Source organism: Mandrillus leucophaeus, unplaced genomic scaffold, assembly GCF_000951045.1.
Source record: "Mandrillus leucophaeus isolate KB7577 unplaced genomic scaffold, Mleu.le_1.0 Scaffold187, whole genome shotgun sequence".
NCBI classification, from domain to species: domain Eukaryota; kingdom Metazoa; phylum Chordata; class Mammalia; order Primates; family Cercopithecidae; genus Mandrillus; species Mandrillus leucophaeus.
The window spans coordinates 4,133,028-4,159,360 of record NW_012101887.1 but is presented as its reverse complement, the minus strand read 5'-3'; the positions used below and the strand labels follow the sequence as shown (position 1 = coordinate 4,159,360).

General features: G+C 36.6%; 1 protein-coding gene across 1 annotated transcript in view; it reads right to left on the bottom strand.

Annotated features, from left to right (window-relative positions):
• Positions 1 to 26,333, bottom strand: part of ADGRV1 (adhesion G protein-coupled receptor V1) — a 596,733-nt gene that overhangs the window by 181,208 nt on the left and 389,192 nt on the right. The window contains exon 85 of the mRNA XM_011978020.1: positions 10,382 to 10,560. Coding sequence (XP_011833410.1) covers positions 10,382 to 10,560 — 179 coding nt within the window. The remainder of the gene's footprint in view (positions 1 to 10,381; positions 10,561 to 26,333) is intronic.

Sequence of the window (26,333 nt, the reverse complement as noted above, 5' to 3'; positions counted from 1 at the left end):
CAGGAGAATCGCTTGAACCTGGGAGGCAGCGGTTGCAGTGAGCCAAGACCATGTCATTGCACTCCAGTCCGGCCTGGATGACAAGAGCGAAACTCTGTCGAAAGGAAGAAAGGAAGACAGGAAGACAGGAAGAAAGGAAGAAAGAAAGAAAAGAACAGAAAAATAACCAAAATGAAAATTTTACTAATGATGCTGAACAACAGATTCAACCAGGAAGAAGAAAAAAAATTGGTAAATGTGAAGACAGGTCAATAGAGATTATCACAACTGAGGAACAGAAAAAAAAAAATAGAGCAAAGAAAAATTAACACAGCCTTAGATTTTTGTGGAACAGCATCAAATGTGCCAACATATGCATAATAAAAGACTCAGAGGAGAGGAGGAGAAAGGATATTTGATAAATCAATGGCTGAAAACTCCCCAAACTGATGAAAAACATTAATCCATATATCCAAGAAGTTTAACAGACAGACCCACACCTAGACATATAAATTGTTGAAAGCCAAAGACAATGAGATAATCTTGAAACCAGCAAGTTAAATCATATGACCCAACAAATTCTACTCCTAGACATATACTCGAGAATTGAAAACATATGTTCATATGAAAAAACTTGTACTTTAACACTCTGTGTCATTCTAGCCAAAAATGTGTAAATTCCATCTAATCTTGAAAAAATATCAGAGAAGTTTGGAGTTATTCTATAAAATAATTGACCAGTACTCTTCAAAAGTGAAAACCGGCCGGGCCTGGTGGCTCATGCCTATAATCCCAGCACTTTAGGAGGCCGAGGTGGGCGGATCACGAAGTCAGGAGTTCGAGACCAGCCTGATCAATATGGTGAAACCCTGTCTCTACTAATAACACAAAAATTAGCTAGCGTGGTGGCACATGCCTATAGTCCCAGCTACTCAGGAGGCTGAGGCAGGAAAATCACTTGAACCCTGGAGGCGGAGGTTGCAGTGAGCCAAGATCATGCCACTGCACTGCAGCTGGAGTGACAGAGTGAGACTCTGTCAAAAAAAAAAAAAAAAAAAGTGAAAACCAAGGAAAGACAGAGAAATTGTCAGATTGAAGACCAAGGACACAGAAGCACTAAAGATAATGGGACATAGTGCATTGGATTTCAGAGTAGAAAAAAGACATTGGGGGAAACCTGGTGAAATCTGAACAAGGTCTGCAGTTTAAAGGGTTTTATCATTGTTAATTTCCTAGTTACGATCATTGTGCTATAATTATGTAAGTATGCATGCACACTGGATAAAAGGTATATGTAAACTCTGTATAACTTTTGCAATTTTTCTATAAGTTTAAAATTCTTAAAATAAAAGGTAAAAAGAAGAATTGACATAGACCTAGTTTAGAAGAGATCGATCAAAACAGTGAAGAGATGTTGCATAAGAAACTATATAAACCAATCAGAAATGTTTAGATTGAAAAACAGAACTGGGAGAAATATTAAAAGGATTATCATGTGGAAAATATCACATTATTTTGCTTATTTGCAATGAACCCATCAATTAGATATTAAACCAGAATCTAAAAGAGATAGTTTCCTATTCTACACGAAGAAGTCTTGGGAGAAAGTATGTTCTTTCTCATGGAAGAGTTCAAACAAAGTGAAAGAATGTCAGCAATGCTGTCAAGGTTACTCAAGAACTACATGGAGATTGCATTAAAAGCTTGATAAAGTTCTTTTTACACCTAGGTTCTACCTTGTGTGCAAAGAGGAGGATCCAGGAAAAAAGAGAAGCCAAGCGAGACATAACTCAAAACATTAGTTGGAATTTTTCTCAGAGACACAAAGCGGTAATCAGAAAAGCTAAGGTTGTTGTTTAGTGTGATAATACTGTAAATCAAACTAAGATAACAAAGTATTAGCAGAATAAATTGTATAATTAATCACCATAAAAAGTCAGATATATTGAGCATGTTTAGAATAAAAATTTGAAGGAGCTAACAAGCCTTTGAACAAGAATTTGAATCATGTTTTTAAGGATGTGGGGGAGACTTTATCAGAGCAAGCTAGACATTTTCTAACCCTTAGATTCCATTATTCTAAGAAGACTTTGTGGGGAAACGTACTTTCAATATTTTTTAATCTTAGGGTCTGAATAGATAGAAAATGCTAGTCTGAGGTTGCTATTTTTATGTGGATGTACTTTTATCTCTTTATGTGTGTGCATGTGCACCCACAGGCAGTAATATATCCCTACCTGAGCAAATGCATGAAGAGATCCTGACAACATTCCTTTTCAAAGATATATGGCGACTTTGTTCACTCCTCAGATAACAAGTAAACATGCTCTCTAAAAAACATTTTTTTCATGATTCTCTTTTAAAGTAATTTAATGAAAATAAAGACTCTCGTATTATATCATATTTCCCATACAGTACAATTACTTCTATTTATTTCTAATTTAAAATAGAGATTTGTCCTCTATATTAATAACATTTCTTCTAATACAGCTTGCAAAATTAGATTGTTTTCAGAGGATTTAGCAAAACTGGTAATTCAGTTCAGAAGCAGGATAATAAGAGTAGGTTTTAATAAAGATTTGTTTAGTGTATCTAAAGTAAAACATAATGCTAAAATACTAAAAAACTAAAATACTAAAAAACTAGGCTGGGCATGATGGCTCATGCCTGTAATCCTAGCACTCTGGGAGATGGGAAAATTGCATAAGCCCAGGAGTTTGAGACTAGCCTGGGCAACACAGCAAGACCTTGTCTCCACAAATTAAAGACAAACAACAAAATCTAAAAAACTGTAATCAATTTTAAAATTAAGTTATGAAACTATGCAATTTTTCATTACAATCAAATTCTATGCTTAGAAGAGAATTAACTTAAGCCTTTATATATAGTCATTATTCAATAAGTTATTTGTTGATTTTTCTTAAGTTTGAATTCATACGAATTAGTAAGGATTTAAAAAAGCAGGCATTTTGGAAGTACAAAACAACCTATCATCTTTATTGTGTCATTTTTACTGTTATTGACATTTATTAATGTGTTGGGGTTGTTTAGAAGTTAGAATATTGAGATAAAAGTAAGTAATGTCTTCATTGTCCTCACCTCTGTATGGCATGTCTTTGGCACTCATTCCAATCACTCTATCAATATTCACATAACTGGGGTTCCAGAAAAAAGGCATATTCTCTACGTAAGAACACCCCTCAGGACCACATTCCCTTTACTTACACCCTGGGTCTTGACTTTTTTTATATTCTCTTTTCCCCTACGCTTTGCATGATAAGGTCTCCTTTAGCTTGTTTTCTTTACCTAAAGTAGCCAAAAATCTATCCCAAGAAAAGTAGGTGACTACTTCCAAAGATATTCCATATAAAACTACTCAATAGACTACTTCCAGGTACTCTCAATAGAGTTATTTCTGGTAACAAATAGCAATCATTCAGGGGCAGATTCATTTACTTTTGCCTTTGTTTCAGTTTAAGTACTGTTCAATTATAAGATAGAAAGGAAGTTGGAAGCATTTCTAGCACTAAATTCAAAAGTAATGAATATATATTTTAGAGGTCTCCAAACCCAGGGCCGTGGACTATTAGGAACAGGGCCGCAAAGTAGGAGATGAGCGGCGGGCGAGCCAGTATTACCGCCTGAGGTCTGCCTCCTGTCAGATCAGTGGAGGCATTAGATTATCATAGGAGTGTGAACCCTATTGTGAACTGTGCATGTGAGGGATCCCAGTTGAGTGCTCCTTATGAGAATCTAACTAATGCCTAATGATCTGAGGTGGAACAGTTTCATCCTAAAACCACTTCCCACTCCCAGGCCCTATCCGTGAAAAAACTGTCCTCCACAAAACTAGTCCCTGGTGCCAAAAAGGCTGGGGAATGCTGCTTTAGAAAACTTTGAAAGTGTAGGTGCCTCCTCCTATTAACTTTGAGTAAAGTATGATTCCTCATAGATCCATAGCATCATCTAGTTCAGTGGCAAAGCAGCAATATTAAGTTTATATTGGGTTTTCTACTTTATAGAAAAAAGGACATTTTAAATTTTATAGGTACTTTTGACTTTTCTCCAAATCAGGTTGTGCAATTTAAATCTAGGTTGAAAAATACATATTTGTCTTGGTAAATTAGAATTTGATCTCTTATGTACATATAAGAAAATTTCTTTCTTGTAAGATTTGACGCCGCCTCATATGGTGTTTAAAATATTGAGATATATCATTTGGTGACCTCTAAATATATTAGATATCTTTACTAATCATATTGTTGTATGAAATCTTTATTGTGCATGTGTATGTTATTGTGTAGAGGAAACATGAAAGTTTTTTCTAAACTGTTATTTGTGTAAACTTACACTGGATTGTTAAGGCCTTCCTTTTTCTACTTGAGATATTTCCACTAAGGGATAAACTTACCAACCCTTTCCATATAGTCGGTAAGTAATCACTGTTCTCCAGGCTGAATTTCAAGTTACATGAATGGCATAAACAAATATTTTCAACATAGTATAATTAGTACAATCTTAGGATTTATGAAAAGTTATGAGTCTACCAAGGCTATATATAAGAGGTAGCATTTTAATCTGAAAACAGATGCTTTACTAAGTTGATATTTAAGCTGATGCTTCGAGGAAAAATAGGGACTTTGTAGGCAGACAAATGAAAGAAAGGCATTTGAGATATAAAAGATATATTCAAAGGTATAGAAATAAGAGATCATGGGAAAAATCAAGCAATTCAGTTACAAAGGAAAACAAGGGAGGAGAGTGGGAAGAATGATTTTTAAAAAGCTGGTTCAGCAGTTTAGTGTCAAACCATGGATAACCTATCAAGCTATGACCTTGAAGGTAACGAAAAGCAACCACTGGGTTTTAAGCATCAGAGTAATACGATCACTTGCATATTTCAGAATTTAATGCATAGATTATAAAATGAAGAAATTATAGGTAGGGGCACAAGTTAGGAGGCAACTCAACATACCAAAGAAGACAGAGGCTGAACTGAAGAGATGGTGATGAAGTAAGAGATGATGGTTGAAATGAGAAACTGGATTAGGAAAACAAACATTTAAGAGTTAGACTAGAAAATAATTCTTGATTGTAGAATATTGAGTGTAAGGTGAAAGAAGTAGAAAGTAACTTGGGTTCACAGCCTGTGTATGTGGGTGGACAGTGGACATTTCATAAAGAATGTGGGTCAAAGCATTTTAGGATATCAATTTTAAACATACTAAATATGAAATTGCTGTGTGTCACTCTGGTAAAGATGTTTCTGAGACATTTGAATATATAATATGGGTATGGAACTGTCTCTTATACACATCTAGATGTGTATAAGAGACAGGTTTTAGCTTGTTTTCTTTACCTAAAGTAGCCAAAAATCTATCCCAAGAAAAGTAGGTGACTACTTCCAAAGATATTCCATATAAAACTACTCAATAGACTACTTCCAGGTACTCTCAATAGAGTTATTTCTGGTAACAAATAGCAATCATTCAGGGGCAGATTCATTTACTTTTGCCTTTGTTTCAGTTTAAGTACTGTTCAATTATAAGATAGAAAGGAAGTTGGAAGCATTTCTAGCACTAAATTCAAAAGTAATGAATATATATTTTAGAGGTCTCCAAACCCAGGGCCGTGGACTATTAGGAACAGGGCCGCAAAGTAGGAGATGAGCGGCGGGCGAGCCAGTATTACCGCCTGAGGTCTGCCTCCTGTCAGATCAGTGGAGGCATTAGATTATCATAGGAGTGTGAACCCTATTGTGAACTGTGCATGTGAGGGATCCCAGTTGAGTGCTCCTTATGAGAATCTAACTAATGCCTAATGATCTGAGGTGGAACAGTTTCATCCTAAAACCACTTCCCACTCCCAGGCCCTATCCGTGAAAAAACTGTCCTCCACAAAACTAGTCCCTGGTGCCAAAAAGGCTGGGGAATGCTGCTTTAGAAAACTTTGAAAGTGTAGGTGCCTCCTCCTATTAACTTTGAGTAAAGTATGATTCCTCATAGATCCATAGCATCATCTAGTTCAGTGGCAAAGCAGCAATATTAAGTTTATATTGGGTTTTCTACTTTATAGAAAAAAGGACATTTTAAATTTTATAGGTACTTTTGACTTTTCTCCAAATCAGGTTGTGCAATTTAAATCTAGGTTGAAAAATACATATTTGTCTTGGTAAATTAGAATTTGATCTCTTATGTACATATAAGAAAATTTCTTTCTTGTAAGATTTGACGCCGCCTCATATGGTGTTTAAAATATTGAGATATATCATTTGGTGACCTCTAAATATATTAGATATCTTTACTAATCATATTGTTGTATGAAATCTTTATTGTGCATGTGTATGTTATTGTGTAGAGGAAACATGAAAGTTTTTTCTAAACTGTTATTTGTGTAAACTTACACTGGATTGTTAAGGCCTTCCTTTTTCTACTTGAGATATTTCCACTAAGGGATAAACTTACCAACCCTTTCCATATAGTCGGTAAGTAATCACTGTTCTCCAGGCTGAATTTCAAGTTACATGAATGGCATAAACAAATATTTTCAACATAGTATAATTAGTACAATCTTAGGATTTATGAAAAGTTATGAGTCTACCAAGGCTATATATAAGAGGTAGCATTTTAATCTGAAAACAGATGCTTTACTAAGTTGATATTTAAGCTGATGCTTCGAGGAAAAATAGGGACTTTGTAGGCAGACAAATGAAAGAAAGGCATTTGAGATATAAAAGATATATTCAAAGGTATAGAAATAAGAGATCATGGGAAAAATCAAGCAATTCAGTTACAAAGGAAAACAAGGGAGGAGAGTGGGAAGAATGATTTTTAAAAAGCTGGTTCAGCAGTTTAGTGTCAAACCATGGATAACCTATCAAGCTATGACCTTGAAGGTAACGAAAAGCAACCACTGGGTTTTAAGCATCAGAGTAATACGATCACTTGCATATTTCAGAATTTAATGCATAGATTATAAAATGAAGAAATTATAGGTAGGGGCACAAGTTAGGAGGCAACTCAACATACCAAAGAAGACAGAGGCTGAACTGAAGAGATGGTGATGAAGTAAGAGATGATGGTTGAAATGAGAAACTGGATTAGGAAAACAAACATTTAAGAGTTAGACTAGAAAATAATTCTTGATTGTAGAATATTGAGTGTAAGGTGAAAGAAGTAGAAAGTAACTTGGGTTCACAGCCTGTGTATGTGGGTGGACAGTGGACATTTCATAAAGAATGTGGGTCAAAGCATTTTAGGATATCCATTTTAAACATACTAAATATGAAATTGCTGTGTGTCACTCTGGTAAAGATGTTTCTGAGACATTTGAATATATAATATGGGTATGGAATATATAATATGGGTATGGAGCTCAGAAAAATGTTTTATAGGCTAGAGACACAACTTCTAGGGTTATTATATAGAAAATGGCAAGCCCTAAGAATAGACAACAATGTATAGGGAGAAAAGTAGACCAAAGTCAGCACTTAGGAAACACAAGTATTTAAAGTGTTTTCACTGCTTTCCATAAGAAATTTAACACTTGATTATATAAATTATTTGGTAAAATTTTGGACTTTGGCTATATTTAATCAGTAACACTTAACCAGCGTATTACCATTTAAAATGTAGACATTCACACTATCTATAAAATCCATCTTAAAATACTGAACTATGTTTAGTGAAATAGCTTGTACATGATTTATAATTCTATCTAGAATAATCAGAAAAAATAAAATTAAAGCAAAATCAACGAAACAAAACCTTTTGTTTGAAGGCACTATAAAGCTGTTGAGGCAGGCAAGATTGAGAGGCCAAACTTGTAAAGAAGAGAAGCTCACTGAAATCAGTGCTACATTCAGCATACCACTTTTCCCTCCAGGGTATTTGCCTATTAATACTTGGAGAAGAAAGGGAGACTGAAAATCCAGGATGAGGAAAGATGCTGAGAACCAGGAAAGCCAGTGAATTATTTGGCAATCTCAGAGAGCTAAGGAAACAAAAATTAGACTTCAGGGCTGGCAGGAAAGAGAACTTGAGAAAACACGTTCCAGAAAGAAGTGAACAAGATACTTGGAGATTTTCCCCTTGAGGCATTTTTAAAAATTCTTAGTTCTTCCATAATGAGCTAAGAATTTTAAAATTCTTCTAGGGAAGAGCCTAGAAGAAAAGCAAAATACTATGAAGTAACCACTGGTCAACAGATGAGCCATTATTTCATACAACCATAAATCTATCATGACCTCTAGAGAAATGGCATGCTTTAAAATGATAAGTATACAATATTTTCGTATCAATAATATGTCAGTTTATAACCTTATATTAAAATTGAAGTAATATTAAAGATACAGAATTTTTACAAGCTAGAATAAATTCATATGGGAATGATTTAGGAATATTCTTTGTGAATTAAGGAGAAAAGTAACCTGTAATGCAATGGTTAGACACGCTGATCTAATAATTTTTTTTTTTTTTTTGAGTTGGAGTCCTGTTCTGGCACCTAGGCTGGAGTGTAATGGTGTGATCTTGACTCACTGCAACCTCCGCCTCCCGGGTTCAAGTGATTCTCCTGTCACAGCCTCCTGAGTAGCTGGGACTACAGGCATGCACCACCATGCTCAGCTACTTTTTGTATTTTTAGTAGAGACGGGGCTTCACCACATTGGCCAGAATGGTCTCGATCTCCTGACCTTGTGATCTGCCTGTCTCAGCCTCCCAAAGTGCTGGGATTACAGGCGTGAGCCACCACGCCCGATCTCTGGTCTAACAATTCCTTAAGATTAAAACCAGGTAGAAGTAACTATATTTTACATTTCACTTGTTATAATTTAGTTGGTCATAGAGAACATTTGCCAAAAGCTTAAGAAGGCAAATACTTTGAGTAAGTTCATTTGGACATTCTTTGATTATAGTTTATTTCTTCCTTTAGAAATCCTTTTAAAACGAACAAGATAGTTTTTTCTAATTAATATTACATTCATTGGGTCCATTTAGCAAGGCCGGATGGGTATACATGTAATGCTAAAATTAAGTTAGTCCTGTCTTGCCAGGAAGCTCATGAAAAGAACAGTCTGCTAGCCACCACGACTTGCTTCATGGTTACTTTGCATGTCACAAGGAATGATGTAGAATTTTCTGAAATTAACCTTGGCAGTCCAAGATTTAAATTAATGCAAGGGGTGGTAAAATGTAAAAAATCATAATATAATTCTGAAAAGATGCCATCGTTCCTTTTTAGAAGATTACAGGAATATATACTTGTATATGCATAAAACACATTATAATATTATAAAATAATCAGTATTAGGGAGTCTTTTGAATTTCAATAAAAAGACAGAATTACAAAAATATATGGTATATTAGTGTGCATTGTGTTTGTATGTTTGTGTATGTTTGTGTGTTTGAGTGTGTGTTTTACATAGCTAGCCTCCTTCATCTGAATGTGGTATGGGGTATGTGTTTGTGATTGCCTATGTGTGCAATACATTTGTATATATCAATAACAAGTATTTATTATGTATATAACTGATCAGAAACAATAATTCTATTAAAATGACTTCTGCTGATATAGTACTTTAACTTTCAATATTTTTCATGTCTATTAACTAATTTTATCTTCATAATAACCTGTTAGACAATTAAGTAATACTGTCTTCATAAGACTGTGAATAGGCTATTTTTTCTTATTTAGAATTTTACTTTTTCTCCTCCTTATACCAAGAGAGTTAGTTGAGCTTTACTATTGCAAAGTGTTTTTCCACCCCATACATGTGGAGCTAATAAGAAGGGCTCAGTGGTCCTCAAAGCCACAAGACACCAGATTTAGGATTAAGTCACATATATATATACATATGTACATAAAAAGTGTTAAGATTTTAAGATTAAAAGGGTATTTTAACAAGAATATCTAAGACCAAGTTGACCTTGCCTTGTTCCTCTGCACTTCTGCAGACACTCTCCATTCACTGTGATGCAGTTGTTTGGTATTCAGGGATCTTATGGGTGATGGTGGCTGCCATCTCCCTCTCTCACCAAAAACATACTGCTTAGATAATGTGCCAACACTCCAACTTTTTTTACTAGTTCTTTATCAAATATTTCATAGTGCCCTGATTTTGCTAAATATTATTGTTTGCTTCAATCTAATAAACTAAATGCTAATGTACAAATTACCATGAACTGTTTGATACACCAACTCACTTGAGGAAACTGCATCTACTAAAGACACTTGAGAGGCCATAGTTTCCTATTTAGAAGAGTAATTAGAGTAAGCAGAGCTTTGGACACTGTGGCAGAAAAACAAAGATCTTCCCAGTATGTATTCAATCACAGCTCTTATGGCAACAAAATCTGCTTAGGTACATGAAAGCCAGGGCAATGTGTTGCCTGGATGTACTTACAGGTCACCATGAATGAGTCCATAGATCTGTGACATGCTCTGATGATAGATTCCTTTCAAAATAACTATGAGGAGAATCACCACAAAAGCTGGTAGTCCCCAACTCAGAAGGAAAAACAGCAGATATCGCCTCTCTGTGTGCTCATCATTCATCACCAGCACGTACCAGAAATTCACAGACTAAGGAAGAAAACAACATAAAATGAACAGGCTCTTTTTTAATGGCACAGAACACAAATTCACCTGGGTTAGGCAATAAGTTACTGACCAACAAAGGGTCAGGATCTACTTAATGATTAGTTTGGTTTTTTTTTTTTTTTTTTAGTTAATTCATACATTCATTCTTTCATAAGAACTTCATTCTTACCCAATAAATTCAGGATACCTCAAATTCTGGAAACACAGTGAAATATTTAGTTGATTTTCTGTATTTTTTTATTTGCCTTAATTTGCTCTGATTTACTCTCAGTTACAATCTTCTATGATTGCTTTGTAAATGTGTCTTTGAAGAAACATACACTGATATGCAAACCTACTTCCCACATTAACTTCCAGGTGATAATGAGGTAAAAAGCCCTATATTTTCAAACTTTTTGACAATTTTTATTTATTGAGGGCCTATCATATGGCAGGGCCAGATACTGTTCTAGCGGGAAAATAGCGTTGAAGACAACCAGTGGAAGGTGTTGACAAATAAACAGAAAATGATCACACAGAGAGAAAGTACTATAGCAGGGTTTGTTTTGTGGTCCATGTTTCCCAGTTTATACTCTCTCCCTTTTGTTCATTCACATGACAAATATTTATTGAGTGCTTACTAAATTTCACAGAGCAGTGTAGGCACTGGGGATACAGCAGTGAAAGAGATGGGGTGGTATTCACTTTTTTGAACCTTGGTTTCCAAATAAGTAGGACATAAATAATTAAGGGCAATATTTCTTTTATATTATATTTACGTTGCATCTTATATCTGTTATTTCTTACTGAGATAAAACATATAAATGGGACAAGTGTGTAGAGAGTGAGGGGGGATGAGGGGACATTAAATAAATAGACTAAGAAAACTGAGGCCTATAAATGTTATGTTGGCTCCAAATCCCACACCTAACTTGGATCTAAGTCTTCTAGTGTCTTCTTTCCATGAGGGATGCTTATATTTAATTATCATTTAGTACAGAAACAATATTGAAAGTCATGCCATACATATTTCAAACAGTAATACCTATTGCCTGGATGAATCCACCATCTCAATTTTGCATGGTAGAAAGAGTGTGAGTATGAATGAATTATATATTATGTCTATATTATTATATGTCTATATAATTCATTCATACTCAATAATGTTATACTTTAAGTGGATAATCTCGGGCAAGTGACAACATTTTCAGAGCCTCAGTTTCATGTGTACAACAAGGTTATTATAAAGATTAAATGAGATACTACACGCAAAGTGCTGAACACATACATAGTCAATGCTGGAAAACGTCACTGCCTCTTCTTAAGTCTCCTATTAGGAGGTCAGACAGTGTGAAAGGCAAAAGATAAACACTTTTCTATTTGAAAAATAAGCATTCCTAATGTTTGTGGGAAGGCTTTCAGATGTTTTATTTACTGAGGCTTCTGAGTAAGATTTTATCTGTACCAAATTAGCCTTGAGGGATTAGTATTAGGCTAAACCAGAGAAGGATAAAAATGTTTGGTTACTTAGAGACTTGTGTCTCTGAATTTTATTTCCTGCCAGCACTCCATATCTCTATGTACATCTGCTTATATCTGTAATTATGAAGCATGTTTTGAGTTGTTGCTTATATAACTTTGTTCCAACTCATTTTTAAAAATTACTAGATCCAGCATTTTTTTTTTTCTTTTTATAATTAGTATAGGGATGTGGACTCAAATAAGTGGGGTTGTGTCAAGTGTTGTTGCTGGGGTAGTCAATATGGCCTGTTAAAGAATGAAAATTCATACAAAGCAAGGATCATTGATTAATCCATTTTCTAAACAAAAGTACTAATTATTTATGTTGGTTAGATGCTTGTGTGCATCCATGTAACATCGTAACTCAGTGGTGCAATAGGTGGAAGAGTCAAGGAGGAGGGTACAGATTGGTAAATGACTCTAAGTTGATTCATCATGATAAAGATTGAGACATTTTCAAAATGTCTGCTTTTACGCAGATGGACATTCGTTCCATCAGTTAGAATTACTCAACCTTTCAGCAGCTGTCTGGCCTTGACCACAGGCTCAGATAAGACTGAGACAAGTGTAATTGTTAGATTTATACATGCAGTGCTTCTGTTCCAAACAGCTCAAGGCCCAGTGTGGCTGAATTACTGAATACTTGGTTAAGCAAAACAAGCTTCAAATGTCTTAAGCTTTTGCCAATTATAAATAAAAAATAATTTAAATTTCTTCTTAAAAGACTATGATCACTGATTGGGAGGCTGAGGCGTGTGGATCACGAGGTCAGGAGATCGAGACCATCCTGGCTAACATGGTGAAACCCTATCTCTACTAAAAATACAAAAATTAGCCAGGCATGGTGGCAGGGCCTGTAGTCCCAGCTACTCGGGAGGCCGAGGCAGGAGAACGGTGTGAACCCAGGACGCAGAGCTTGCAGTGAGCCGAGATCGCACCACTGCACTCTAGCCTGGGCGACACAGCAAGACTCCATCTCAAAAAACAAACAAACAAACAAAAAAGAATATGATCACTGAAATATACTCTAAGAGAAGTACTTTCCATAATAATATCATTTTTAAAGCTATGGACTAGAAATACTAGAATGTAATGATGCAACATTTAATTATTTTAGAAATATTATGGCCCAAACATAAGATTTGTGTTGACTACCTCATTTCAAGTTTTACTTGAATTTTATTGTAATGTACTGTGGTAGGCACATTTTTGGACACATGCCTAGCTCATGAGCACCCCTTTTCCAAACTCTGCCTCTCTAACCCTCCTCCCACCACAGGCAGAGTGGGTTCAGTGTGCTCTGTGTACTCCCTGACACTGCTCCCCTGGCCACAGCTGATTTGATCAGGGGAGAAGCCTGGCCCAGGCTGAGCCAATCATCTGCACTGAATTCCTTGATGTTCCATGACAGTCTAAGCTGGTCAACTAAAGTAAGAGGACATAGAAAGGGGGTAGCCATGAGCACAGTGAAGCAGAGGTGTGTTAGAGAAGAATGCTCACAGTCCCTTGTGAAGTCCAACTGTAGGTACAGTTCTTAGATTCAATGAGTTATCCAAAATGCCTTTAGGATTTCAATTTTGTTTACTTTAGCTCGACTTAGGTAACTTAGTTTTTCTTTCTTCTTCCACCCAAAACTTGAATGAGATGTATTAATGTATTGCTTTCCCAAAGCAGTGGGGTTAAAATCTCCATTTACCGCCATTTTATTTTTAAACCAAAAGAAGACCCTGGAGCATTTGACTATACAATATGTCCTCACTTAAAATCGTCAATAGGTTCTTGGAAACTACAACTTTAAGCAAAACAGAGTATCACGAAACCAACGTTACCATAGATTAATTGATGTAGAAAAGAGTTAAGTTCCTATGGCATATTTCTGGTCACAAAACAATGACCAAGCTTCTAAAGACTTAAATACTTCTCATATTAAACACTGAATTAAATGTGACCTATACATACCTTTAAGAAAGACTGATAAAAACAAGTGAGATGATTATTTTTACAAAATTATTTTTTAGAGACAGGGTCTTGCTCTGTCACCCAGGCTGGGGTGCAGTGGCACAATCATAGCTCAGTGCAGCCTTGAAGTCCTGGGCTCAATCAATCCTCCCACCTCAGCCTCTTGAGTAGTAATTAGTTATCCAGGTTTTAGTGAATCAATGAGTGCCACTTGTTGTCATTATGGTGGGTTAAATCAAGGAATAAATGTTTGCAAAGTGAAAATTGTCAGGAGCACTTTCTACCACTATGCAGGTCAAAGACAATCACAAACATGGCAGGCTCCCTGTGCACTTCCGTACAGCATTGTTTATTGTCTTGCATTTACCTGATTTACTTTCTTCATATACTTTATAAATTTTCATTTTACAATAATTTGTATTCATTTATTCATTCATTTTATAATCTGCTTATTCCAGTTCGGGGTCAAGGATGACCAGAGCCCATCCTGGCAGCTCAGGGCACAAGGCAGGAACCAGTTCTGGACAGGACGTCATCCCATCTCAGGGTGCACTCACACATACCCACACACATGCAGAGCGGGAACATCTAGACATATCAATTAAGCCAGTGTACACAGCTTTAGGATGTGAGAGGAAACCCGAGTACTAGAGAAAACCCATGCAAACATGGGGAGAACATTCAAACTCCACTGTGAAAAGAAAATAAATCTTGGGGCCCCAAAATCATTAAGCTAAAGGGAAAAGTCTAGCTGGGACTGCTTAGGGCCAACCTGCCTCCCATTCTATTCAAAGTTATCCTTCTGCTCACTGAGATAAATGCATATCTGATTGCTTCGTTTGGAGAAGCTAATCAGAAACTCAAAACAATGCCTCAAAAAGTGTATCTTTTCTACCTATGAACTAGAAGCTCCCTCCCTACTTCGAGTCTTCCCACTTCTGCTTCGGGTTGTTCTGCCTTTCCAGACTAAACCAATGTTCACCTTCCATATGTTGATTGGTGTCTCATGTCTCCGTAAAATGTATAAAACCAAACCGTGCTCTGACCACCTTGGGTACATGTTATCAGGACCTCCTGCGGCTGTATCATGGGCGTGTGTCCTCAACCTCTGCAAAATACACTTCCTAAAATAACTGAGACCTGTCTCAAATTTTTAGGGCTCACGTCTCACAGAGTAGCCAAGGCTAGCAATTTATTTATTTTCTCATCAATGTTACAACAAAATGATGTTGAATGAAATGATATTGATGACCTGTTGTATTCCTTTCCTTGAAATCATTGTTCTTCCTTCATAATCTAACTTAAGAGTATTAACAGATCATTATGTTTGCACAATTTTATGTTAACAGATATATAGCAAATATGATCTATGTGTCTGACTGACTATGCGTTTATCCAATGTGTAACTAACAGAACACAAATTAGAGGGCGTCGCTCACCCAAATATGCTTCATGCTAACTAAACATAGCTTACTGTTCACAGTTTATCTTATACTTCTCTGCTAAAGACTGTTCTAAAATATTCAATCTGTAGGTCTCTATTTACACTTCTGTTTGTAAGTTTTTAAAATGTTGTTAGAAGGATCTTATAAACTATCTTAAGACCACCCATCCTCACAATGTAGTCATGGCATTTTTAGCCAAAATGTTATTATGCCCAAAGTTAACCAACTACATCCATCCTACTTGATTGTTTCTACATTTCATACACACTCAGAATACAAAGTTTCCTAGCATTAAGGTCATTTAAACAGATGGGATATAGTCTCTGAAGACAAGTACAAAAAAATTCCGAAATATTTTCAGCATTATAAACCAAATTCGTCACTTGGAAAGAGACAATTAAATGAAATTTTTTGTAGCTTAAAAATCCGTGATGTTACTAAACGGTCTCATCTTCAATAACTCTAAACATTAGGATATTAGAACTACCATTTTCTTATTTTCATTGTTGCTTATCAGGAAAGATGATGTACTCTTGAATTCTCACACTTCTCACAATTACCAGCATATCATTGTGTCCGGAATTGGTGGGTTCTTGGTTTCACTGACTTCAAGAATGAAGCCGCGGACCCTCGCGGTGAGTGTTACAGTTCTTAAAGACGGTGTGTCCAGAGTTTGATCCTTCAGATGTTCAGATGTGTCTGGAGCTTCTTCCTTCTGGTGAGTTTTTGGTCTCGCTGTCAAGAGTGAAGCTGCAGACCTTTGCAGTGAGTGTTACAGATCACAAAGGCAGCGTGGACCCAAAGAGTGAGCAGCAGCAAGATTTATTACAAAAAGCAAAAGAACAAAGCTTCCACGCTGCAGAAGGGGATCCAAGCCGGTTGCCAGTGGCTAGCCCTGACAGCCTGCTTTTATTCCCTTATCTGGCCCCACCCACATCCTGCTGATTGGTCCATTTTACAGAGAGCTGATTGGTCCGTTTTGACAGAGTGCTGATTGGTGAGTTTACAATCCTTGAGCTAGACGCAGAGTCACGGAGTGCTAGTTAGCTAGATACAGAGTTAGCTAGATACAGAGTACCAATTGGTGTATTTACAAACCTTGAGCCAGACACAGAGTACTGATTGGTGTATTCACAAACCTTGAGCTAGACACAGAGTGCTGATTGGTGTGTTTGCAATCCTTGAGCTAGACACAAAGTCACAGAGTGCTAGTCCTCCAAGTCCCCACTAGCTTAGTTAGATACAGAGTGTATTCACAAACCCTGAGCTAGACACAGAGTACTGATTGGTGTATTTACAAACCCTGAGTTAGACACAGAGTGCTGACTGGTGCATTTACAATCCTTGCGCTATACACAGAGTCACACAGTGCTAATCCTCCAAGTCTCCACTAGGTTAGCTAGATACAGAGTGCTGATTGGTGCACATAGGATCCTCCTGCTAGATATAAAAGTTCTCCAAGTCCCGATCCCAGTTCAGGAGCCCAGCTGGCTTCACCTAGTGGATCCTACACCAGGGCTGCAGGCAGAGCTACCTGTCAGTCCCAAACCACGCCTGCACTCAGCCCTTGGTCTGTCTATGGGACCAGGCTCCATGGAGCACGGGGTGGCGCCCTTTGGAGAGGCCCAGGCCACACGGGAGCCCACCACAGGTGGGGAGCTCAGACATGGCGGGCTGCAGGTCCCAAGCCCTGCCCCGTGGGGAAGCAGCTAAGGCCCCGCGAGAATTTGAGTGCGGAGCCGGCGGGCCGGCACTGCTGGGGGACCGGTGGTGCAACCTTCACAGCTGCTGGCCCGGTTGCTAAGCCCCTCACTGCCCTGGGCTGGCTGTGCCAGCCGGCTGCTCCGTGTGCGGGGGCCGGCGGAGCCGTGCCCACCGAACTTGCACTGGCTCGCCAGCGCCGCTTGCAGCCCTGGTTCCTGCCAGCGTGTCTCCCTCCACACCTCCCTGCAAGCAGAGGGAGGCGGCTCCGGCCTCAGCCAGCCCAGAGAGGGGCTCCCACGGTTCCGTGGCAGGCTGAAGAGCTCCTCAAGCGCAGCCAGAGTGGACGCAGAGGTCGAGGAGGCACTGAGAGTGAGGACTGCTAGCACATTGTCACACCCCATCATGATCACCTAGGGAACTGTACTTGGGTGTACTTAATTAAAAGCTCATATTAATAAATGTAAGGAAAACTATGTAATGCTATTTTTGAAAATTTCCTATTACAAACACAATCTATACAAATACAGAAAAGGAAGATTTGCAAAGCACTCATCCAAAAGTAAAGCTCCAGGTGCATAATAAGTAATATAAATGTTACATATTTTAAAAAATCTACAAAATTCAAAAGGACATGATGATCAGTAACTTGATTTGCATCTTTGACATGGTTCTACATGGATAAACTGCTTTTGGCCAATATCACTTGGCTTCTCTGGGTTTTAATTTCCTTCTGTAGTAAGAGGAGAGGTTAAATTTTTAGTTATTAGTAATTTCCTAACACTTTGTGATTGATTATTGCAGAAATGACAATTCTTTAAGTAAAAACACTAATGGCATGGATGTATACAGACTATGTTTTTTTAGCAGCAACACAGATCTTACAGGTCATTTTACCATGGCCCCTTATGAGGAAACTGAGGTAATGAAAGAACAGCATAGCTTTTTCATCTTCTGGTTAGCTACAGAACTGGGAGTGCAACATAACTCCAAACTGCCTCGTAAAGACTGATTATATTTAAGATTTATTTCCATATAAATTGACACAAATAGGCTGGGCACAGTGGCTCACACATGTAATCCCAGCACTTTGTGAGGCCGAGGCAAGCAGATTGCTTGAGCCCAGGAGTTCAAGATCAGCCTGGGCAACACGGGGAAACTCCGTCTCCACAAAAAACACAAAGTACTAGCCAGGCATGATGATGCACGCCTGTAGTCCCAGCTACTCAGGAGGATTAGGCAGTAGGATTGCTTGAGCCTGGGAGGCAGAGGTTGCAGTGAGCTGAGATTGTGCCACTGCACTCCAGCTGGGGTGACAGAACAAGACCCCATCTCAAAAAGAAAAAACAAAAAAGAAATTGACACAAATATTGACAATATTATTATTACGTGACAGTTTCTTGTCCTCATTTTTTTCCCCACTCACTTTATATGCCAGTGGAGATACGCTTTACTCATATAAGTAAAAAAACCTGTTCTGTATCTTCATTTTTTTTCTAAGACTTAAGGAAAACTTACAAAGGCTTATCAGAATATAATACCTAAAACAATTGTGAACTGTGGATTAATTTTTCTTTACCTTGTAGTACCTACTGAAATGCTTTGCATATAATTTTAATTGAGAAATACGAAATAAATGAAGATGCACACAATTCGTTTTGAGCATTTAAAACATTTTATTGACTTTAACACTAATTTTATAATTTGGTTTAATAATTTGGTTTAGTTCTGAGTTTGTTTATATACATATATATGCCACCTTGTTAAAAATAATTTGATTTAAATGTGTTTAAATTTTTAATTAAAATGGGTATATAATAGGTATATATTTATGGGGTAAGTGTAATATTTTGATACAGGCATACAATCTGTAATAATCAAATCAGGGTAATTGGGGTATCCATCACCTCAAGCAGTTATTATTTCTTTGCATTAGGAACATTCTAATTCCACTCTTTTTGTTATTTTAAAATATACAATAAATTTTTGTTGAGCACAATCACCCTGTTGTGCTATCAAATACTAGATATTATTCATCCTAACTATATTTTTCACCCATTAACCACTCCCTCCATAAAGAATTTTAGAAGACTCCATAATTTTAATTGATTTGGCTGAACTCATAATGAAGGACAAAAGTTAACTGGTGAAAAGTGAAAAAACGATGAAGGTAATAGTTTAACGGGAAGAATGAAACAAATATTTATTTATTTTATTTTATTTTATTTTTTTGAGATGGAGTCTCGCTCTGTCACCCAGACTGGAGTGCAGTGGCGCAATCCCAGCTCACTGCCAGCTACGCCTCCTGGGTTCACACCACTCTCCTGCCTCAGCCTCCCGAGTAGCTGGGACTACAGGCAATTGCCACCACGCCCGGCTAATTTTTTGTATTTTAGTAGATATTTTAACAGGGTTTCACCATGTTAGCCAGGATGGTCTCAATCTCCTGACCTCATGATCCGCCCGCCTTGGCCTCTCAAAGTGCTGGTATTACAGGCATGAGCCACCGTGCCCAGTCGAAACAAATATTTATTAATTGGTTAATAAATGTAGACCAAACATAAAGCTATATATCATTTAATCAAGACTTCTCTCCTAGGTTTTACTATGCTCTGTTTACACCAGAGGAAACGAAGGATGGGAGAAGTGTATTTCTCAGAATTAGTAATTCAGGCTATTGGAATTTAAACTGATTCTGTGTTAAATGCAAGCAACCAATTGTAATACCCAGATATAATTTAAGTCAAATATAGATAGCAGTAAACTAAAAGACTGTGTCTACAAGCATATATACTTACATTCCTACACAAATGTATTTATTTTTACAATAACATTTTCCCTACTATTTTTCCCAATGTCCAGATAGAAAAATTGAAGACATACCTTGTTAAGTGTTTTGTCATAGGCCATAGTTATGCTTTCATATGTTCCATAAACACATATTCATTCACTTATTCATATATCTTCATAAAATGCATATTAGCATATGAGTAAAACATAAAGGAGAAATGCCTTTTAAAGTTAAAAATCGGCTATTTGAACTCCATAATTTTCATGGTATATGAAATAAAGATCGGTATCCTGACTGTTTTTTAATAGTTGATTATTAATTGTGTCACCAGAATCCTTAAACTGACCTATAGCATCAAGTTTAGTCAGAGATCATAGATGCTATTAATTCTATCTATTCCATATGCTCTTAATCATTCATTTCAGATGAGAGTCTAAGAAATGTTATCACTGATCCTTGCCCCAATTCTCCTCCCTCTTTCTTAACATTTATTGCATGAAATAAATTGCAAGACTTTTTGAGGACTGGAGAAGTCAGTATTTTCTGGGTGTGTCATTTTTATCTTGATACCAGTCTGTTGTCCTTAACAACTTTGATGTACCCCCAAATTAAATCAATGATAAAGGAGAAACAAGGCTAATTTTAGCATTTCCCTTCCTGTTTTGCTATGCTCTGGCACTAAGTAGCCTTTCTACCAAGGAATAAATAACATGTACATTTGCTTGTTCATAGTCTGGTTACATTGAGAAATTAACGCACAAGATGTGAATGCTCAAGTACAACTGTAAAATGATTTCTAACCTTATTCTACCATTTTAAAAATGTGTTCTTCAGTTAAGCTGTAATTTCAAAAGAAAAGATTATATTTCAAATTAAGCTGTAACTCTAGGCATGCGATGAGCAGACTGCAAGAACAATGCAAGGTTTGTATATTTTTCATAACTGATGCAGATTGCTATACAATCATTTAACTTGGTGACAGGAAGTGATCATAAAATTGAGCCAAATGAATATACAGGCAAAAATTGTCTATTTATCTATATCATATACGAATATCTCAAATAATTTATTTGCAATTTATTTACCTCATGATCTGGAAATCCAACTGAGAGCATGTTTCATGTAGACATGAATAGTAAAAGCATAATTCCTAGGAATTTATTCTACGGATACGGCCCAAGTAAACAAATACTCAGAGTGTGAGGATATCCAAGGACACATTGTTTACTATAGCAAAAAGTAACACGATAACCAAAAAATTATGTAATGTCATCAACTGGAGCCCAGAAAAATAAATTATGTAATAACCATATTAAAGCATAGGAAAAAGATATACCCATGCATGGTAAACTTAAAGATGTCCATATATATATACACACACACATGCATATACATATACATGTAACACATATATACACTATATATAAATATATGTACACTGTATATATATATACACACACACATACATACAAGAACACACATGTGCTTATTTAAATATTCATAAACATTTGTCTATGCATGGAATATTTATGGAGAGATACACAGGAAAACAGTAGTGTTTACCTTCAGGAATTGGTATTGAAGGTAGAGCAGAGAACGGAGAATGCAAGAAATAGTGAGAAAAAGATGTACTTTTTATTTAGTATTCAATTATGTTTTGTATCTGCTATGTCTAAAATGAAACCAAATCAGAACAGAAGAAGGAAAAATAGAACTCACAAAACAGAGTAAAGATACTGCAAGATTTTAAATTCTCGTTGTCAATTTTTCTTAAAGGAGATATAACCCTGCCTTCTTAAGGGAGAAATGATTTCAATAGTTCCAAGGGAGTGCTCTTACATGAAGAGCAAACAGAAGGATAATTCAATATGTGTGGCCAAGAAAGGAATTTATGATTTGTTTCCTTTTAAAAAATAAGCAAAATAATTTGTTACTACATCCTCGCCTTGCACTGTGTGACTTTTCTGTCAAAGAAAAGGGAAGCCTGAAGAAGCAGAGGCAAGGCTGTTATTTATGGAGCCTGTTATGAGCAATGCATCTACTTTAATAAAGGGTTAAAGGTTCTCCAGCTTGCTAAGGCTTTATAGCTAGTTAGTGTCCACCTCACTCAAAGTCAGACCTCTTTCCACTACATGAAGTTGATTTTCTTTGGTTAAAAAGAAGGTATAATTTATATTGGAAAAGCAGAGCAGTCAAGATGTTTTCAAATCTATGAAATTTTAGCCACAACATATTATCTTAACAAATAATATGGGTAAATATGTACAGAGTATGCAGTCTGTCCCAGACACCACTTCAAGCTCATTCTATGTATTAATTCATTTTATCTTTTCACAGTCTGCCAAGAGAGGTAGTATTATTACAACTTGAGTTTTCAAATAAGAAAATCTAGGCTTAGAGAGCTTATGTAACTTGTTTACCAATAAAATTTTCCCTAAGCTACTCTAAAATTAATCTAAATTTATTATAAGGCACTAAAAGTATAGGATATACAAGTAAAATAATTTTCAAGATAAAGTCATAAAAATGTATTCTAAGACTGAAGATATAATGCAGATAAAAATAAACATTAACAGTTCTGACATGCTTAACTCAGTAATTACAAATTTATGATTAATTTATTGTCATAAGCTATGCACAGACATAAGTAGTATCATATTCACTCCTATATTACTAAAAAAAATGAAGTAGAATCATTGAAGTAAAAATTCTCTCAATTTTATTCAACCTAATTCAACCAATGGGATTGAGCTAATAATAGTCTAACCTTCTACATAATGTTTTTAAAACAGATTTTAGAAAAAAAAAATTTAGCAGTCACTATTTTTATGAATGGGAAAATGTTGGTTGGTGAAGTGACAACCTCTGAACATAAAATAATTCATTAAAAGTAACCTAACTAGAATTCAGAACTTATTGACGTTTCCCCTTGTGGTCACACCACAAACCATGAAAAATGTGTGGTGTACCATCTGAAATACATTAAACTTCACTGGTACTTTAAATAGCTTTCCTAAGCCATTAGCCATCCAGAAATCTAATTGGTCTACTAAATGTGAATCAGCCACAGTCATATTTACCTAACTTGAAGAAGAGATGTAGAATATACCAATCTTCATTAACTTGGGTGAAATCTTATATATGATTTTGTCTAATGCTCCCTGAAAGCAGAAAATCCATCTAAAACATGTTTGAAAGTTGGTCATTTCCCTCTCAATATATTTCAGTGATTGAATTCACTCTACTTTTAGAAAAGTCTCTTCAACTTTGACAGTTTTATTGGCTATGAAAACTCTTAACCTGAATCAAAAATTTCCTTCCCTAATTTTTGACCCATTTGCTCTGGTTCTGCCAAATGGAGCTACATAGTCCACCCTTTCCTGTAGTAGCCCTTCCGGTATTTGTAGACAGCCATCACATCTCCCTAAATTCTTTCCAGGTTAGTTATGCCCAGCTGCCTCAAAGTTTCTTAGAGGGTTGTTTTCCAACTTCTCATTGGATAATTAATGTTCCTGCTGAAACATGACCCATGAGAGTGGTTGCTGTGTCCCAAAATAGTCTGAATTTTGTAGATTACAGTGTAACCATGTCTGCTTCCATACTGCTATCAATGCAACCTAGGTGTGTGTTGTTTTTGCAGTTACTGTAGTTGTTATTGTTAAGCATTCTGGTCACATATTTAATTGCTGCCAAGTTTATGTTAAATTATAATTTTGAGTAATTTACATTAACTTCCATCAGATGATGTCTCTTTCATTCTAGTTTTTAATTTATCACAGTACAGTTTCTCTTCATTAGCTCTACCTGTAATCTTAATGCAGGCAGCTCTCTGTTGCAGCTGTCCTTTCAGTTCTGTACCACATGCATATCTGATAAGCAATTTCCTGTGTTTTCATCCAAGTAATGAATCAAAAATTCTGAATAGGTCAGGGGCATGGACAAAGACCTTTAGCACAGCACTGGGGACCTCAATCCAGGCAGATAGATAACAACATAAATAGGACACATTTTAAAAAGTTTAACTCAGATAAACTCTTAAAGAATTTTGCAATCAGAAAATCTTGCAAATGTTATTCTAATTTCAGCAGATATGTAAGTTTTATGTTATATGCTTTAAATTCACTTTTATTTGTAAATTTTTTTGAGAGGGGAGCTTGAAAACACCATAAATTGTCCATGATTAAAACCGCTGAAAGGGCTATAAAATATTAATAATTATTCTATGAGTTTGGAATTATTATCTCTATATGCAGATTTAGAAACAAAACTTGGAGAGAGTCAATAGTTTAATTAAGCTTACACAGATAGTAGTCGAGCCAGAATTCAAACCCAGATCCAGGGTGCCACTTGTTTCAACTAGTTCTATTAGCTAAATAGTTCAGTCCTCTTCTTCAGCCCCCACTACTATCATATCATATTGGGGAAAACAACCCTTCCTTGAGCCTGTGTGGTATTCTCTCATAATATCACCACCTCACTTTCTTTCTCCTTTTACCATTATTTCACTGTTGCTACATAATCAAGTCCTACAACCTTCTTCTTCAACAAGAAAAAAGAATATGCAAGGGACTGAATGCATCTGTTTTCATAAAATAGTTTACATGCGTACTCAGAAATGCATATGAAACTGTATCACATGAAAAACTTAACAATACCATTACACAGAATGCATTATCAAATGCAGCATTTTAGTTGAGCCATTTAATTAGTGACGTTAATACTATGCACTGTCCTCCTCTTTATCAACCATATCAGCCATTTATCAACCAAATCAACAAAGAATAATGGAGGTAATTTGGGATTTTAGTCAGAAAAGAATTGAAATTTCTCTGCCAACATGCACTAGTTCCTCAGGTGAGTATGCTAGGACTCTGCTGGTCTCACTCTGTACCTTCTCCCCAAGTAATCTCTTCCAAACCAATGGCTCCATTTTCCAACTCTAAGCCAATAACTTCCCAGTGCATTTTTTTTTTTTTAGACGGAATTTCGCTTTTGTTGCCCAGGTTGGAGTCCAATGGCATCATCTTGGCTTACTGCAACCTCCGCCTCCTGGGTTGAAACGATTCTCCTGCCTCAGCCTCCCTAGTAGCTGAAATTACAGGCGCCCACCACCATACCCAGCTAATTTTTTGTATTTTAGTAGAGATGGGGTTTCACCATGTTGGCCAGGCTGGTCTTGAACTCCTGACCTCAGGTGATCTGCCTGCCTTGGCTTCTCAAAGCGCTGTGATTCCCAGTGCATTTCTAAAGTGTAGGCCTCCCTTCTGAGCTTTAGCTTCATGTGTCCCCGTCTCCTCAAAGTTCCCACTGGAGGTTTCATAGGCACTTCACATTCAGCATGTCCCAAACGAAACTCACCAGCTTTTCCCCATTGTTTAGTGATCATAATTTCAGTTACCAGTATCCACCAGATACCCAGGCCAGAAATTTGGGGATCATCCTGGGTTCCAACTTCTGCATTCCTCACAACCAGTCTTTACATCCTATAGTTCTAATTTTAAAAAATCTCCAAAGCAGTTCTCTTCCCTTTGCTTCTACTGCCACCTCCCTAGTTCACGCTACCATGATTTCCCCTTGAATACAGCTAAATCTACTTAATTGGCTTGCCTATCCACCCTTTCTTGTCTCATATTCACTACAAACAGGGAGATCTTTCTAAAATCTAAATCTTATCATGTCACTCCTTAAAAACCTTCTATTACTTTTCCTAGAAAAATGTTCTAATTTCCTGCTGTGCTTTATAGGGCCCGCATTGCAGACTTCATCTCTAACCACTCCCTTGTTTCAAATCCTACTGGATTTCCGTAATTTCTTCAAACTCACAATGCTCTCTACCATTGTACAGCTTACAGGGTGTTTTTATTTGGCATTTATATCCTGAGAATGCAGTGATGGACATATGGAATTACTTCTACTTCAGTACAGAGTATCAGACATTAAGACCACTCCACCCAGATTCATCATAAGATTAAAGGGGCGGGGAGAGGGAATGAGGTACCAACCTGAATGAGCATCCAGCTAAACTGGCAAAGGTACAGATAATGTGTGACAGCAGCCACAGCTGAACAGCTCTCCTCAGCGAGTTGGGGACTTGCATATGCAGACGCCAGAAACAGAATCTGTAAAAAACAGATACTTCTATTTTTAAAATATGCTAAAATCGATGAAGAATATTAAGAAAGTAAATGCTTTCTTATCTAAACCTATGACTCAGTGATTCCATGGGAAAGTAAGTTGACTTGTTGTCTAAACTGATACGACTTTAAGAGTCATTCTAAAAATGGCAATATATGGATTTTTATATTTCTAAGAAATAATGCATGATATGAAATTATGCTACATGTTGCTCTAGGCTCTCA